We start from the raw sequence: 18,413 nt of genomic DNA, 5'->3' as shown, positions 1-18,413 counted from the left end.
TAAAACTGCATAGAAAAAGTGAACTATTATAAAGAATAGGACATTTTGAGATTTTTTTCTATAGTTCGGTTTGGCTATATTTTGAGGATATTTTCCTAATAATACTTAATTTACTGCAGGTATTCAGCTTACAAAATTCATGTATATAAACATAGACTCATCAATGGTGAAGATTAGATTTGAAAATATGGAGACAATCTACAAACAGGGGCTCCCTTATTTGGGCCAGGTAAGAGAAGTGATAACTTCTTTACTTTCTCATTCATTTATTCCCTCATCTATCTTTCACTTATTTGTTCATTCATTCATTCATCTATCCAATAGCTCTTTTCTGAGAAATTACAATATTAGAAACTCTGTGTTAAGCATTGTAGGATGATTTATTCTATTAGTTTTCAGAGACCCATCTTGGTTTATGCCTTTTATGAAGTGGTAACTGTTAACACTGTCCCATTTCACACACAAGTGTCCATGATTGAAAAATAAATTGTTTATTCTGCATCAGAATTAGGATTAAAAAAATAAAAGCACTGCTATCTGCCCTTGAGGGTTTTATAGCTCACAGAAAATAGACATTAAACAAATAATTTTATAAACAATGAATGAACTATAGTCATGGGTGCTCTGTCAGTGAAATACTGACCATTTAGTAACTGTTCTACATTAGGGAATTAGCAAACCATACTCCTTGGGCAAAAGCCAACAGAGTCCCACCTTTCTATAGCCAGTGATTTGGAGTGGTTTATCATTTTTTAAAGATTATAAAAACAACCAAAGGACGTGAGAAAGAAACAATATTTGGCCCCATAAAGTTTACCATATTTATTATATGATCCTTTATAGAAAATTTGCTAAACTCTGGACTAAATAGTCATAGAAAGTTTCTCTAAGGAAGTGATATTTAAGTTGATACAAGAACACTAATAAAGTATTGCAAAAGTGAGTTACTGGACTAGATCTTACAGAGAAGTTTTTCTCAAACTTGATCCTGTGTCAGAATCACCCAGAGGGCTTGGGAAACAAATGTCAGTAACAGCCATTTTATGAATAAATTTAGATTAAAGTTTGGCTTTGGCAAATAGATAATTTAATATATGATAATTTCATTTACTAAGCAGCCATTGAGTATATGCTAACAATTTTTCTCCCCTTTATGTCAATGCATTTTTGTTTGAAATGTTTCCATGTTCTGTTACTTAATATGTAAAGTTGAGGATTATTATACCTTCAAGGAATAAAATTATTTTCCAAATATGAAATAATTTTCTCTGGACTGGCGAGTTTCCCTCAAACATTGTCATCAAACGCAAATGATTTCAAATGATTTCCTGGATTCCTCTTCGTCTCTTACATCTTTTCAGTTCCATTTAAAAGCATATTCTATTAAAAGAACATTTTGTGAGAAAAATGATATATTTTTAGCATCTTTTGTATACTTAAGTTTCTGGAGTATTGTTTAATAGTTTGGTTTTTTTTTAATTGGCTTAAATCTCCAAATTGAAGATCAAATATAATAGCAGACTTTTTGTCACGTTATGCATTTTGAGGAATCCTTTTTTAAAAATCTAATCTTCCGGGCTGGGGATGTGGCTCAAGCAGTAGCAGGCTCACCTGGCATGCGTGTGGCCCGGGTTAGATCCTCAAAGATGTTGTATCTGCCGAAAACTAAAAATAAATATTAAAAAAAAAATTCTCTCTCTCTCTCTCTCTCTCTCTCTCTCTCTTTAAAAAAAAAAATTAACTTCCAGGCTTCTAAACACAAGAATTTTGTAAAATAAATTCTCAAGTCAAAGAATCTCCTTGTTTAAGTTTAATGAGAGCTCTCAGTACAGTTTTGATTTTAGATGTTCTCTTTCTCTTAAGTAATTTTGTTATTGTGTGTGTGTGTGTGTGTGTGTGTGTATGTATTTCACATTAAATTTAGGCTTTGAAATTATTTATATTAACATTTCTAATATTCACTTATGATTTGAAGAAATAAGTCTACCACAACTTATTTTTCATTTTCTATTCCTAGTCTTGTGGGTTTTTTCCTCCACTAGTTGTTGGCTTTCTTATTTATCTTTATTTTTATTTTATTTTAAATAACATTTTACTATCATTCAATTTTATTATAACCTTTCTTCTTTGGATTTTATTCCTAACTTCTTGCTATGATTACTAAGGTTAAACTTTCATGTTTTCAAATGTTTACATTTCTAAGTACTACTTTACTTTTCATAGGTGTTTGTCTGTGCTATTTTTAGTTTTGAAATTGTGGTAAAATACATGTTACATAAAAATTATTATCTAGGTCACTTTAAGTTTAGTTATAATTATTTTTCATGATTTTACAGCATTTATTTTCACTTTCTCTTTCACCTAAGAATGACTTAGGTTTTAATTTTTTTTGGTCTAATATGTGTGTTTGTGATTATACATTTAAAAAATAAGTAAATTTTTCTGGGTGTGTGATCCACACCTGAAATTTCAGATACTAAAGAGGTGAGACAGGAGGATCACAAGTTCAACACCAGCATGGGCAACTTAGACCCTATCTTAAAATAAAAAATAAAAAGGTCTGGGAATGTAACTCAGTGATAGAGCACTTGCCTGGCATGCATGAGGCTCTGGGTTCCATCCCCGGTACCTCAAAAATAAAAGGGAAAAAAACAGAAAAGAAAGAAAAGTAATTTTTCTTTTAGCACAAGCAACATACATATTAAAAAGAAAAAAAATAATATTGATAAAACTATAAAGAACAGCTAGCACTTCCCCTTTAAGAGCTTTATGTCCTGAGCAGTTCTCTAGGAACAACTATTTTAACTCTTTCAGAGATTCCCACAAATATTAATCTTCATTAATATTAATAATATTAACTGTCACTTTGCAAAACAAAGGATGAAGAGCAAACCTTTTACACCTGCCCCATCACTTCTACACTCTGTGCCCCAATGAATTACGTATTTCTAAGTAGACATTCAATTGTTATATTCTGTTAGTATGTGCATCTATTTTTCACAGGATAACCAATTTAGGATTCTAGGATTAAATCTCATTTGTGCAATATTGGGTTCTCCTTTGCTATTATTATGTACATGTCACTACTAATGTTCAAAAAGTTCTAAAATTATTCCCAAAGTTTTAATTATATGGTCAAAATGCACATGTTACATCTATCATTCTTGATCCATCTGAATTGCTCTCTGTGTTTCTCAAAAGTAATTGTCATTCTCAAAGATAATTCCCCTGATATCTTGATACTTCCCTTTGCTTTTTCCAGCTTCAAATGTCCTGTTTTTTAAATTCCATTTCCTTGGTTTCCACATTAGTTCAATGGATCAAGCCCTCTAGTAGCTTCTTGAGCAAGGACAGATGGTATTTGGAGAAGGTTAAATATTCTGCATAATTTTTAATTATTGGTTGGACATTTTTGGAGTTTGAATTAAATATTTCTGCAATAATTATGGATTTGTTAACTTTTTTTTGTCATTTCTGCCAATGTTTGATACATATACACACACAGTGTTGAAATTTTTTTGTATCATGTATGTAGCCTTTTATCCCTATTGGTACATTTCACTTCTCCCATTCTGCTTTAATATTTTAAAAATCAGTTTTTGAGTATCACTTTTAATTCCTCTGTTTTTAACCTTCTGTATATTTTTATGTATGTTGATGATGAAGAGTATCTAGATGAATTTTCAAATACAATATAAAAATTTTCCTTATTAATAGGTTTAACCCATTTCTTCATTAATGCTGGTAGAGGTATATTTACTTCTACCATGTTATTTTTGTTTTCTATTCCCATAGAGTTTTTTTTCAACCGCCTCTCTTTTTTTTAACCTTGTCTTCTACTCAGTTCTTAAAATTTCTCCTTGTAAGTTTTTTCTTATTTCTTAAGTATTTAATACATTTAAATTTCTATTTCTATTTTTATCCTAAAATTTAAGTGTTTTTGAAATCTTAATTTTTTAATTTCCAATTTTACTGCCTATTATTTCACATTAGACTATTTTAATTCATAACCACATCTGCTTAATGCATAAACTTGTTTTTGACCATATTTCTAGATAGTTACATACATTTATCCTAAAATTCTTCTAAATTATTCTTATCTGGATTTCCTAAACTGCTGATAATAAAAATTTATGGGCATAAGAGGTTATGAATTGTCTTTCATATGTCAAGGATCTGTCACATTTTCTATTTTAGGCTCCCATGCAAATGGTTCAATTAATTAGAATCCTCAGATCATGAAATGATAACATAGAACATATCACTTATTTTATTTATATGTTTATTATTTCTCCTTTATCTTTAGTTCCTCCCCACTCCAATCTTAATTATTTACTCTAATATACTTACTTATATTCTTAAAATTCTATGTGTAGACCTTTCTCTAAAATATATCCTCTGCAGTGGAATTGCTGGGTCACCATCAGATACATGTAAAGTTTGACTAGCTATTGCCAAATTGCTCACAATAATAGTTACAAAGTCCCCAGGAGAGACTCAGAGGTCTCACATTCCAGCAGCTCCAATAGCACTGCATCATCACATCTCAACATTTAGCATCATCAAATTAATCAATTATCTTGATAATCCATTGGGTTTTAAAGTGATTTGTCATTATTGCTTGAGTTTGCATTTATCATTTTACTCATTTGCTTCACCATCCCCTCATTACCTATTAGTGATTCGAACCTTCTCTTTTGAGAACTGCCTGTTTCTATTGGTTTATCATATTTAAGGATACCTTGCTTATTCTAGATATTAGACTATTTTGCATTTGGGTATTAAAATGTATTCTGCTTTTTATGAATCTGATGACATTTTGTTAAAAAACGACAGGCGACTTTTGTTAAAAAATATTTCAAATATTTAAAATATTATAGAAAAAGTATATAAACCACCATGTACTATCACTCAAGTAAAACATTTATAAACTTATGCCAAACTTATTTTCTACATTCAGCTATCAAATTAAGCTTCCCTTTTAGATTATTATAGATGTATCAGTCCTTCTTTAAACACTTTATTATTTTTTTCTAAAATAAATGGGTTTTTTAAACCTATTACCTCAATTCCATTATTCCATCCAAAAACAGAATAGTACTTCCTGAAAAATCAAGTTTTAAACTCTCTAACTAGAATTTTTAAGTATATTTTAAAGTTATTGTAACAGAGAAATAATGTATCTAAGCATAACAGGATAGAAATAAGATCCATAGATTCTATTGGTTAATGTGTCTCTTAGTTCTATTTAAAATTAAAAGGATCCTCTTTCTTTTTTCTTTTGTTTTCTTGAAATATGTTTATTAGGAAACTGTAATTTTTCCTGCAGATTTTTCTAGAGGCTGGATTTTTCTGATTGCATCTGCCAGTTATCATTTAACACTTTTCTCTGTCTCTTACATTTCCTGTACTCTGGTAGTTAGATTTAGGTGCTTTACCATATTGGAGTTCATTTTTGTGGAGGAAGTCAAGAAAACTTCATAGATATCATCATATATTTTTCACAGAACAGACTTTCTTATTGTGATGTTGGCAGCCATTGCCAATAATTGCTTAGATACATTATTTCTCTAGCCACTGTCTCATAGTCTTGGCACTATTTAAATTTTTGGTCAAATAATACTTTGCTGTGGATTGCATCCTGTGTATGGCAGATGTCTAGCAAGATCTCTGACTTCTTGTTAAATGTCAGTAGCACAGGTCCCCTCCCCATTTGCTGCAGCTCAAAATGTCTCCAAACATTTCGAAATAGCTACTAGAGGGCAAAATATGTTAGCTAACAAATGAAGCATGATAGAGTTTTGTAAACTCTAGAATAATAATTCTCAACAAAGGGGAATTTGAGATACTTTTGAGCACATTATCTAAATGATATTATTTTATCCAAAAATTAATAATCATTCCCTAAAATTTACTTATCAACCATGTTCTAAACTTAGCTCAGAGATTTTATTTATTTTTCTCCTACACAGGATCTGGGTCTGAAGGGCGTGTGTGTGTGTACGTTTGTGTGTGTGTTTAGAAGCTAAGCCTCAGCCTAGCTACTAAAGCCCAGGTCTTTACCATTCCTTCTCAAATGTTCTTAATTCCTGAAGGTATAACATCATCTCCCCCTATGATCAGGAACCCCAGGATATCTCTTCCTATAGGGAAGAATTAGGAAAACTAACTGAGGTGAGTCCTAACTTATCACAGGAGAGGGTGATAGGTGACAGCTACATGGCTCAGGAATCCTTGGCAAAGTAGTCTGTTCTACCATAATATGATGCAGCTGTTCAGTGTGGATATATTTTCTTCATTAGCATTTGAAAGAGTTAGTTCTTGGAAACTAACCTAAGAGCTCTCATCTCCTTGACTATTATAGGGGGACAGATGGCAGTCATAAACAGATGTGACTAAGTCTTTTTTAAAAACTTTTTTTTTAGTCATACATGACAGTAGAATGCATTTTGAAATATAATACATACATGGAATGTACATACATTCATGTGTATGTATGGATACTACATGACTAAGTCTTAATAAATAAAATTGTTTTCATTAAAAAATATGGTTGTGTGAAGTTGTCTCTTCCGAATTTTTAGATATTTCTTAATGGCAAATGCTCTGATCACTCCCTGGGATGGGCTGGTAAAAATCAATCATTCCTTTTCTACTTTTTAGAAATTAAATGATTACTCTGTGATGCATACTGTAGTAGCTGCATTATTATAAATTACAAATGGCACATCTGGCTCTGCTTTGAGTATTAGAGAACTCCACACTTGGCTCAGCAATGTTAGGTGGTCCTTTGGATGGCAAGTTTATTACTAGTACTATTTCATCTTTGTGCTATCTGCTGTAAATTTCAAAACTTCAGAGACAAGGTTTCCAGAGGTATCTATATTTGAACATGAAAATGGAGCAATGGTGTGGGCTAACAGGATAATTTCTCCGTAAGTGACAGTAGTAGTGTTATCGGATGGCTAAAATGATAGTGCTTAAATATGTAAGACACATGACACATAGAGAGTGTCATGTGACACAAAGAGAGTGTTGCATGCCTATTGCAAGCCTATTTCAAAGTAATGACAAAAAACGTCCCTAGGAAGCTTATGGATTATTCCTTCTGTGACTAGAAAGGGCTCAAGGATCTTTCTTAAGTGTAATAAGATTAGAATAAATAAATGTCTGTGGGGATCATGGAAGCAGGGTATCATGTGTCAACGGCCTGTGGATCATAAGTTGAAACTTTTTATGAGGTCAAGCTATAAATTGATACTGAATTTAAAGGCCATGTAAGTGGTGCAAGTGAGGCATAAGTCTACAAAAGCCAAACAGGGACTGAAATTAGACTTGAACCAATAGAAAAATAACAGGTGCCAGAAATATCAGGGCAGGTGTTTTTCAGAAACCACATGAGCTGAAAAAAGGGTTGCTGTAAAAAAAGGGTTTTCCCCCTGATATCTGTGGCCTTAGATGTTGTTAAGAAATGTGCACTTCAGGGTTCATGACTGGCACAGATATTCATGTAGGCGTTATATCTACTACAAACATGCCAGTTTCGTAAGGAACTTTGAAAAGCTAATATTGCCTGTACCAGTAAGACAATGAGAATGAGATTTCTAACTAATAAATGTGATTTAACAGCATTCCCTGAAATGTTTTAGGGAGAAAAGTTCTGAGTTCTGAATTTTAGAGAATTTGACTTTATGCCACTATAAAGAAAGGATAGAAGCATTACAGAATACAGATTGGAGACATCAACGTATATGAGGAAAAAAAATAAGAAATTGATATAAGGCAGTAATGGTGAGAATGAATATGATAAATTATAAAGAAGAATTATAAAATTTTAAATTAAAAATATTTTATTAACAATTATAAATTGTAGGTTTGGTTTCAGTAGCTAAATGAATGGTTGGGCTGGTCATTGAAATAAATAGGAGAAAAAGAAAGAAGAGAAAGTAAGTTGTAGCAATAAATCATGGCATTTTGAGGGTTTCTGTGATATTTTTATTATAAAACATTCAGTATACAATTATATATATGGACTTGAATTTCCAAAGATCTTTTTCGGAAGAAGAAATGGAGTTTAGATTGAACAAAATATTGATGGTATGCATCATGCAGTCAACAGGAATTGGAGCTACCTAGGAAGCACAAAAGGAGACATGTCCATGACACAGCTTGACAGTTTCATCAAAATTGATCCCCAAATTTATTAGATGCTTCAGAAATTGCTTTTCTTCCTCTTAAACAGATTAAATTGCTTCATCCTGACAACTCCCCCATCCCAAATGAAGTTATCCAATTGCACCTAAAGGACAAAATTGTGGGTAACTACACCACAGATACAAATGGCATTGCACAATTTTCCTTGGACACATCTAAGCTTACATACCCAAACATCACTTTGAAAGTAAGTTATCCAAAGGCAAGTAGAGAAAAACAAACAAGCAAAAGTATATTGGCTAACTAAGGTTTACATTTATGCTACATTTTATTTTTGGAATAGAAATGGGGGGGAATCATGTTAGTTTGAATTTAGAGTGCTACAAAATGGTTAACTATTAAAGAAATAGTCTCTATAAAATAGATAACTATTTTACAAATCCTGAGAAAGTGCAGGCTAGCCTACACATTAAAGTATATAGAGGAAAATTAGCTGAAAATAAGCCACACTTCACTTTTATTGTTGAACTAGAAAGAGAATTGCATTTCTATAGAGGAAAATACTTGTAAAATCTTGTAATCTATTATCATGGATAATGTAAAGAATTTCTCTGCACACATTCAAGAGAGAAGCAACCTAGTATCTTAAATGAGTTAGTAATGACTAAATGTCAAATTTTCCTAGATATTTTTAAAGGACCTCACAGACTTGTGTGTTTGGTAATTGACTATTGTTAGATTAATCTCCTTGCTCTATTTGATAAAAAGTTTTTTTCACTTTTCAGAAAATTCCATTATGTTATTATTTTCAACATCAACTTATGTATGCATTCATATGTTCTTCATATAATATTGAAAGATACAGTGTATACATACTTGTAAAAACATCACTTTAGTACAGAGCATAGTAAAACAGTGTAATATTACTGAAACAGGATTTAAATAATAAATCATAAAAACAATATAGTGGTGATTCTAGAGTATAACTGGAAAGTTGGATTAGGGAATTCAGTCAGACTTAATGAAGAATGGGCCTGAAATTTTCCTTTAGAGATAGAGCACCATGATGAAAAACCTTTTTAGCAATATTCTTTCACTTATCCTTTCTTTTTACCTTAAAATAACTAAATTTGATTTTTTGCCTAGGCAACCTACAAGGACAATGAAAATTGCAATGCACGGGGGTGGGTGTTGCCTCGTTACCCACAAGCAGAGTACTTTGTGACCCGATTCTACTCCAGGACTAATAGCTTCCTAAAGATTGTCCCAGAGATGGAAGAACTGAAGTGCAACCAGCAGAAGAAGGTGACAGTGCACTACCTTCTCAACACGGAAGACCTTGAAGACAAAATCTATACAGTAAACTTCAATTATTTGGTATGAACTGAAACATTCTGCCCAAACTAGAATTGCTTCTTGACTTTAAAACTTCTTTGAACCTAATGTAAATCCTTTGGCCTGAATATCATGAAAAAGGTCAAAGTAAACATAGAAGAAAAAATTTAACACAACTGAAGTTTTAAAGCTCCCATTTTAAATTAAAAAAATAAATAAATAAATAAAGAGGAACCAGACAGAGGATGTTACCCTAACCTTGATTCACTCCATCATCCTTGCCACTCTTCTTCATAGTTGCCCATTTTTTAAAATACTATCTCTCACTCACATTTTTCTTTCCTTCAGCATTTCCACAAACATTAAAGTATTTTGGACCAGTAAGTCTGGATGCCAAATTATCAGAATGGACACTATATAACTCCACATTAACCCTTAGCTAAGCTGGTGCAGGTGGAGGTACTGGTTGTGGAGAATAGGTCCTAGCAGGGCAGGGTGGGAACTCAGAGAAGTGACTCTACCAACCAGTACAGAAATTCTTCAACATTTCAACAGCAATATTGCCATATGGCTGTGCGAGGAATGTCAAAGAACCTTGGGTGAGAAGCTGAGCCTCTTAACTAGTCTGTACAATAACACTGAAACATCTCCCTGACTTTTGCGTCTCTCTTCCCTGCTGCCACACCCTGCCCATCTCAGTATCCAATAGCTCCCACTCCAGAGGGAGCCCATTTTTAGGTTTGTGGGCAAATTGGTTTATTTCTCATTAGTTTCCCTCTTGAAACAGCTGAAGATCAACCCTTTCCTGCTCTGATAAATCTTTTATGATTACCTCTCCTGATTTCCATTTAAAATAGGAAGTTTGCCTTTCCCTTCCTTCCTTCCTTCCTCCCTCCCTAAGTCTAAAAATCTAAAGTGATTGTTTTCCAGAGCCATTTGGGTTATTTCAATCTTCTAATAGAAATACATTCTATAACTTCCTGTCTCTATTAAAACAGCCAGCCAGCCCTTCTCTTTTGCCTCCTGTAGGGCCTCGCACTAGCCAGCTGCATTCTGCCCTTTGGCCTTCTCTACTGCTGACTCATGAGCCTGTTGTTTTTAATGACAAGCCACATTCTTATCTATCTCAGGAGCCTCTCGCAACTTTTTCCCATTTGTTGTTCATAACCTTCATCTTTCCCTTTTGCTGCCACTGCACCTGCACCACCTGTACCCCCTTTTTCTAGTTGATTCTTCCCATCATTTCTCACTCAGGTGAAGTGAACTTTCCTATTCTCACTGGTAATTCAAGTCTTACTATGTACACTTTCACAGTACATTATTGTTATCTATAGTCACTCTGCTGACCAAAAGCACACTGGAACTATCACCCCTAACTATAACATTGTATTCATTGATTAACCTCTTGTCATCCCTTCCTCCTTCTTACTCACCCAACCTCTGGCCACCACCATTCTACTCTCAACTTCTATGAGATCAACATTTTTAGATTCCACGTGAGTGGTATCACACAATACTGGTCTTTCTGCGCCCAGCTTAATTCATTCAATGATCTCCATTTCCTTCCATGTAGCAATAACATGAAAGTCTCTTGATAATGCCTCTGTGAACTGTGTTCCATTAAAATAAATAAATTTAAGTATAATTCAGGAATTACAAATATGAATGAAGAGTTTTTCATTTGATCATAGGAACTGATTTGGAATATGTAACACTAAATTGTTTTATAGGAAATTTAACCATGAATCTTAAATTCTCTTGAAGATTGTTAATAGGATTGTATGCTCATATACTTGTATCCTGAGTTCACTGGTAAACATTTGCAGTTATGTTGTTCAGACAAGGAAAACAGAAAAATTGTGTAAGTTTATAATTAAGTGAAGTTTGGTTTCTATTTTATAAACTTTGTCATAATATTTTTTCTCCTAGGTTATTGCAAGAGGTGTAATTGTTCTTCATGGGCAACAGAAAATTGAGAAGAAAGATGCTTGTGAGACCTCTAATTTGAGCATGGGATTTTATGCAAATAGAACATTTTAGTTGGGGCATATTTTATATATATATATATTTTTTTTTTTTTTTCAAGTCACAGCTTTCACATTTTAGGCCTTCTAACCCCAAATAACCCTTGGAGACCATGTAATACATAAAAATAGACAAAATATCAAAGAAAAATGATCAATTAATAAGTATTTATAAAGCTAACTATATTTAAAGCATCATATATGGGAGAGAGCAATTGTTCCTTCTCTTTCTCTTCCAGGAAATACAGTTAAGTATTTGTACACTCAAACAAGAAGGAATAAACAATGAAACAAAATAAAATTTTAGAGTTTGAGGTAATCAGAAATGTCCAACTAGTCCTTCCAGAGCAATTTATGAACTCCTTCTAAAAAGATTCCATAAATTAAATGTGTTAGATTGGGGGAGTCTTATTCAGAGGCAGTGGGTGGGATGTCTAGGAACATTTCTGCAAGATGACAGTCGACTGTTTTACCAAGACACTTCTTCAGTTTAAGCTTTTCTTTCCCCAGCTATGAAGGGCGTATTTTCCATTCCTATAGATGTTAGTGCCCAGCTAGCTCCTTCTGCAGTTATGCTGGTCTATAGTTTGCATCCTGAAGGAGAAATGATTGCTGACACCACCCGATTCCAAATTGAGAAATGCTTCAAAAATGAGGTGAGGAAAAAGGAGCAAAAGACTCTTTTTCAGATTTGTTCAACTTATTGGAAAACTAAAATGAATTTGAAGTGCATTGGGCTTATAACCCATTTACTCTGAGTTTAAAATGAAATAAAAGCTAGAATGGTAGTTAATATGTTAGACAATCAAAAAGTATCAGGATTAGGCATTCACTTTGGATGTCATTCCTATCCTTCTAAGTTATTGGTGTCATTAGAAGAGTAAATCAGAGAACCCTTCCAACTTGTATGTTTGAAAATTAAAAATAGTCTGAAAGGCGATTCTTCCCAAGTGGTTTGCAATACCTTAACCGCCCCCCCCTTTTTATTGTTTTGTTTTTATTTTCAGGTCAACTTAAAATTTTCTAAAGAAAAAAGTTCACCAGGATCTACTATCAGTCTTCAAATCTCAGCTGCTTCAAATTCTCTTTGTGCTCTTTGGGCTATAGATCAAAGTGTATTGCTACTGGGGAATTATGGTCAGCTCTCAGCACAAAGCGTGAGTGAAATTACCTCTATTTATTACCAACTATATAGGGTTATGTTTTTACCTTTAGATATAAATGAGAAACCTTAAATAAACTACGGCACAAAGAAATTTTCTGGAATCCAAGGAAAAAATATTTCAGTTTAGAAATCAGGTCAAATGGACTTTATTTACTAATTATACATATTCTCTCATGCTAAAAGTTAGCTTTACCACTTTTAAAAATGAATTAAAATTTTTTAAATATTATTTTTATCTTTTTTAAAAATATATAATATATATGTATATATACTTCTGTATGTATGTGTGGACATTCTTGTACTATTACTATTATATCTTTATTATAATTTTTGCTATCTGGTAGTGCTAATTTTCTAGTCTTAAAAATTATGTTCACTGCTATGATTTATTGGTTCTTTTATATGAATTTTAAGATCAAATTCTTATTCTCTGCTTAGAAAATGAACTGTTGCAAATTCTTAAAATAATTGCATTGAATACATATGTTTACTTAAGGAGAAGTAACTTCCATATGATCTTGAGATTCCCATCTCTAAATATGCCTTATCTTTTCATTTAATAAATATTGTTCAATCCAGCTTTAAAAAATATATATATAATATATATATAGATTTTATATATATAATATTTGCTGAATGTCTGCTGTTTGACACATACTATATTGAGTGTCTGGTATATGTTATATAATTTTATTCTCAAATAGCATTTATATAATATCCCCATTTTGACAAATGAATAATTTTAGGCTCAGGGAGATTTAACAAATTAACCAAGGGCATTATCTGACATTGTATTTGAATGAGCCATCAAAGAATATTGAGACTTCCCTTTATCTGGAAGTTATTAAAATCCAATTGAGTTTCACCTATCTTTGTTGATTTTATTTCAAAATGATTAAGCCAACCATTATTTAAGTGACTAAATATCGTTTCAGTCTTTATAGCTCTTCTTGCCGGGTAACTATATGTTACTCATAAGAAAAAGAATTTTAAAAATTGCTTTTTTAAAAAATATATAATTGATTCTCTTCTATCACTCAGGTATATAATCAGTTAAATTACAGGGAACTATATGGCTATTATTTCAAAAGTTTGAACTTAGAAGATGGCCCAGTAGTGCCATGTCTGAAAAACGAACAAATCCTACATAAAGGAATTTATTATGAGCCTGCATTGGCTGACTTTGGAAGAGATGCTTATGATCTTGTGAAGGTAAGATGACTAGCATTAAAATGTTGACTGCATGTGACAATATATAAATAAGTAGAATAAAAATAATAAATGTCCATTGTGTGAATTTTTAGTCCAAGAATTATCAGTCTAATCTATAATTAGTATTAATATCTGAGAACTAATATTTCAAAAATATATTTATAAAAGAACTTATCATTATACATTTGTTATAAATGATAATATTACATGATATAATATTATAAATAATTGATAATGTCATAATATTGCTAAAAGAAAACTAATATCTCAGAGAATTATGTTTTATTGACACAGTGTTGTATGCATTTTATGCTGAGTCTCTAATATAAATACCCAAATATGTTGCTCCTACATTTGTGCCCCAAATTCAAATTCTATTATGTTAAGTTATATACATTTTGGAAGTGTTTACAAGTGAGATATTTTCCCTAGTCTAAGAAATATGTCAAATTCAAAACAGTGACAATATAGTGAAGTAGGAGATGAACTGGGGTCTGGCTAGTTTTTTAGTTTGTTTTCTGTCCTCTCTTATTTAAAGATTTTCCTCATTATTTGTAAATTCGGAAAACAAGACAAAGGTCATTAAATCTAAGAACCTAGGGTAATGGAAAACATAGACCTTAGAAAATAGCTATCTCTAAATATATGACCAGTAGAGATGCAGAAATAAATAAGAGAAAGAAAGAAAAACATTATCAGTTTGAAAAAACTGATCAAAATGAGAGCCTGTACTGTCATATGATATAAAATTGATTTTTATCTTGAAAGGCAATAGGATTAAAAGTCTTCACCAACTCTCATCACCGGAAACCAGTGCTATGTGAGGATCTCAAACATCCAGGCTATGCTGATGAAAATTATTCAAGTGAGTTGTGATATAATGTAAAAGAGAGATGACAGCTTACAGTCTTGTAATTCATCTAAACTGATCTAGGGCAAGGGGAGAGGATGTTGTTTTGTTCTGTCTTGTTTTATAATTAATTCAATAATTAATTCATAGCAAATGCTAGAAATATAGTGAGAATAAGATAGGCAGATCTTTATATTCAAAGAGTTTAGACTGAATTTTGGATCATGATAATATATAAATGGCATAATTTCAGATGAACATAAGGGCCCTGATAGCTAATATTTATTGAATGGTTGCTATGTACCAAGCAAGATTTTAAGCATTTTACATATATCAACCAATTTGCTCATCACAGGCTATAGATTAGAAAATGTTATCTCCAATTTGGTAGAGAGAAAATGAAGCAGAGGGAGGAGAAGTAGTTTACCCAATGCCACAGAGAATAAGTGATAGAGATGGGAGTGTGGTCCAGGCATTCTGGTCCTAAGTCATATTATATTATCATTATGTTGGACTCTTTCGAAAAAGTACTGTAAAGAAAATATAAGGGAAGAGAGCAGACCATGAGGATGCTGTTTTAAGTAAGGTAGTCAGCAAAACTCTCTATTAAGAGATAACCTTTGATCAGAAACCTGAAAATTTTCAAGTTCTATATAAAGAAATATCTGCAAATTTTTAAAAATACGAACACATGATAAAAAAGGAAAACAAGAAAAATACATAAAAATCTTATACAAAATTTTGCTAGTAATTAGGAAAAATGATTAAAAGAACATCAAGAAATCAGTTCACATACATGCTAATAGCAAAAAGAAGAGAAAGAAAAGTCAGATAGCAATAACTGTACAAATGAACAAAATAGGAACACCCCACACACTACAGGAGGGAACCATAAGTCAGCACAGCCATATGTGGGTGAAAATCCTTAAACCAATATGCGTCTACCTTCTAACACAGCCATACACTTCTCAGCATATATACCAAAGGATTTTATTCAAATTCACAAGAAGCAAGAATGTTATGGGATATCTAGCCCATTGTTGTGTGTGCTGCCATAGAATGGAGACAACCCAAGGGGCTTTTACTAAAATGATGGATTAAAATCATGTGGTGACTACATGCTATGGAATATTTTATAGCATTAAGAAACAGGATGAAGGCTGGGAGCAGTGGCCACGCCTGTAATCCCAGGGGCTCCTGAGGCAGAGGCAGAAGGATCCAGAGTTCAAAGCCAGCCTCACAATTTAGCAAGGCGCTAAGCAACTCAGTGACACCCTGTCTCTAATAAAATACAAAACAGGGCTGGGGATGTGCCTCAGTGGTCTAGTGCCCCTGAGTTCAATCCCCAGTACTCTCTCTGCAAAAAGGAAAAAAGAAACAGCAGGGATGTGTTTTAAGACCAATTTTTATGTGGGGAAAAGTAAGAAACATAGTAACATCCAAATTATACTATCATTTGCCTTAGTGAAAAATAGATAAATATTTTTCAAAAATTTTCTATTTTGTCAAGTATATATACATATCCAGTATATACATAAAATAACTAGAGTATTAGTGGAGGGAAGAGTTCCTCAGGAAAAAGACAGGGATGATGTTTAGATATTTATATATCATATGTACTAATAATATATTATTTTTATGTTTACTTTCCAAGAAGTAGAAATATGGGCTAAAATTTGCAAATAGAAATAGACACAGATCATAGTCAGCATTCAAGATTATCTAGGTACATCTAAAATAAAGAATCAGGAGACTGTCTAGATGAAAGGCATTTTAAATTTAATATGTACACATGAAACCTCCCATAGAATATGTTCTCATGACTAAGAATTATAAGCTTCTGAGCAATATGTATACTTTGAAAGACTATGAAAGTGAACAAAAAAAGAAAGCTATCTTTAAAGCTAAATGGACCATTGAATAATAAGGAAAAGATATTAAAATGAATATTATACTGTTAAGGTATTTAAAAAGATGAAGTGAGCATTGGTGGTAAAAGTCAAAGGAATTTTGGTTTTGTTTTTTGTCTTTTAATTATTTAGTAGGATAAAGTATTTCCATACTAGTTGTGTAGCATATGTTTAAATACAATATAACAAAATATCAATGATTGATGTTTTCAGGGGTGAATTATTTGGCTTTTTAATAAGCATTTGTAAAATTTTCACAGGTTATTTACCAAATATAAGATATACCTAGAAATGGAATTTTAAAGCTTTGTCAAAGATTTTTTGTGAGAATTGGATGAGTTTTTTTAATTAGTTCTAATCAGTTATAAATGACAGCAAATAGAGCACAACTCTTCATTTCTCTGGTTGTACACAATGTAGATTTGTACCACATGTGCAGTCATACCTGTACCTAGGGGTAATCATGTTCATCTCACTCCACCATCTTTCCTACCCTTATGCCCACTTCCTTTCCCTCTCTCCCCTTGGCCCAATCAAAATTCCTCCATTCTCCCCACCCCCACCCCCATTATGGATCAGCACCCACTTATCAGAAAGAACATTTGGCCTTTGTTTTTTGGGGATTGGCTTACTTCATTTAGCATGATATTCTACAGCTCCATCCATTTACCTGCAAATGTCATAATTTTCTTTTAATGCTGAGTAATATTCCATTGTGTATATATACCATAGTTTCTTTATCCATTCATCTATTGAAGGGTATCTATGTTGGTTCTACAGTTTAGCCATTGTGAATTTTGCAGCTATAAACTGAAGTGGCTATGTCCCTATGGTATGCTGTTTTTAAGTCCTTTGGGTATAGACTGAGGAGTGGGATAGTTGGGTCAAATGGCAGTTCCATTCCAAGTTTTCTAAGGATTCTCAATACTGCTTTCCAGACTGGTTGTACAAATTTACAGTCCCACCAGCAACGTATGAGTGTGCCTTGTCATATAGGAAAAGTGCTTTCAATCCTGAGACACAGCAGTACTTCTGTAAGTGATGACTGCTATTATTATTAAATACTGCCCACAAAATATAATCCCATGTATTAAGATATGAAGTTTGGGATATGAAATAACTAATAATTTGCTGCCTTCCTCCAAATATGTTGTATTTTATTCTATTAAGACTTGTAAATTTACAAATAATAATTTTGTGTATTTATGGGGAACAATTGGATGTTTCAGTACAAGCATGCATTGTGAAATGATCAAATCAGGTAATTAACATACCTTTTGCCTTAAGTATTTATAATTTCTTTATGGTAAGAACATTTAACATCTTCTCCTTTACCTGGTGCTGAAGAACTACTATCAGAATCATATTCTGATCGTGCTCTTGGTGGATCTTATACTGAAACACTGAGGAAATCATTTCCTGAAACATGGGTTTGGAGTCTTATTACAACTGAGTGAGTTTTTAAATTATTATTATTTTTTTCTTCGTTTAATTTTTTTTGGTCTGAGCGAGAGAAAATATCCATTGTCCTTCACAAAATGAGTGTGCCCCAAAGAGTAAAAATTAAGGGAGTGTGTCAAAATTCTGCCAAACCTGTGATAGGTTTCCACTAAATTCTCTTTTCTTCCTTTTACTTTCTCATTTCTTTCATTTATTTACTTATTTTTCTTACTCTGTTACTTTTTGTCATTTACTTTTATAAGAACTTGACTCTGTTGGAAGGAAAATTTTATATAAAATAGTCTGGAATTTTGGTTTTTGTT

At 32.4% G+C, this 18,413-nt stretch overlaps 1 protein-coding gene across 1 annotated transcript; it reads left to right on the top strand.

The window, feature by feature from the left end:
• The first annotated feature begins 98 nt into the window (after positions 1–98).
• On the top strand, positions 99–10,338 carry LOC125611448 (ovostatin homolog 1-like). Its single transcript, XM_048786283.1, has 3 exons — positions 99–229; positions 8,243–8,401; positions 9,301–10,338. Exons 1-3 carry the CDS (start codon positions 140–142, stop codon positions 9,535–9,537), a joined length of 486 nt encoding a protein of 161 aa, XP_048642240.1. The 5' UTR covers positions 99–139; the 3' UTR covers positions 9,538–10,338.
• Positions 10,339–18,413: the final 8,075 nt, after the last annotated feature.

Source organism: Marmota marmota, unplaced genomic scaffold (assembly GCF_001458135.2).
Source record: "Marmota marmota marmota unplaced genomic scaffold, marMar, whole genome shotgun sequence".
NCBI classification, from domain to species: Eukaryota; Metazoa; Chordata; class Mammalia; order Rodentia; family Sciuridae; genus Marmota; species Marmota marmota.
This window is presented reverse-complemented; position numbering and strand designations above follow the sequence as displayed.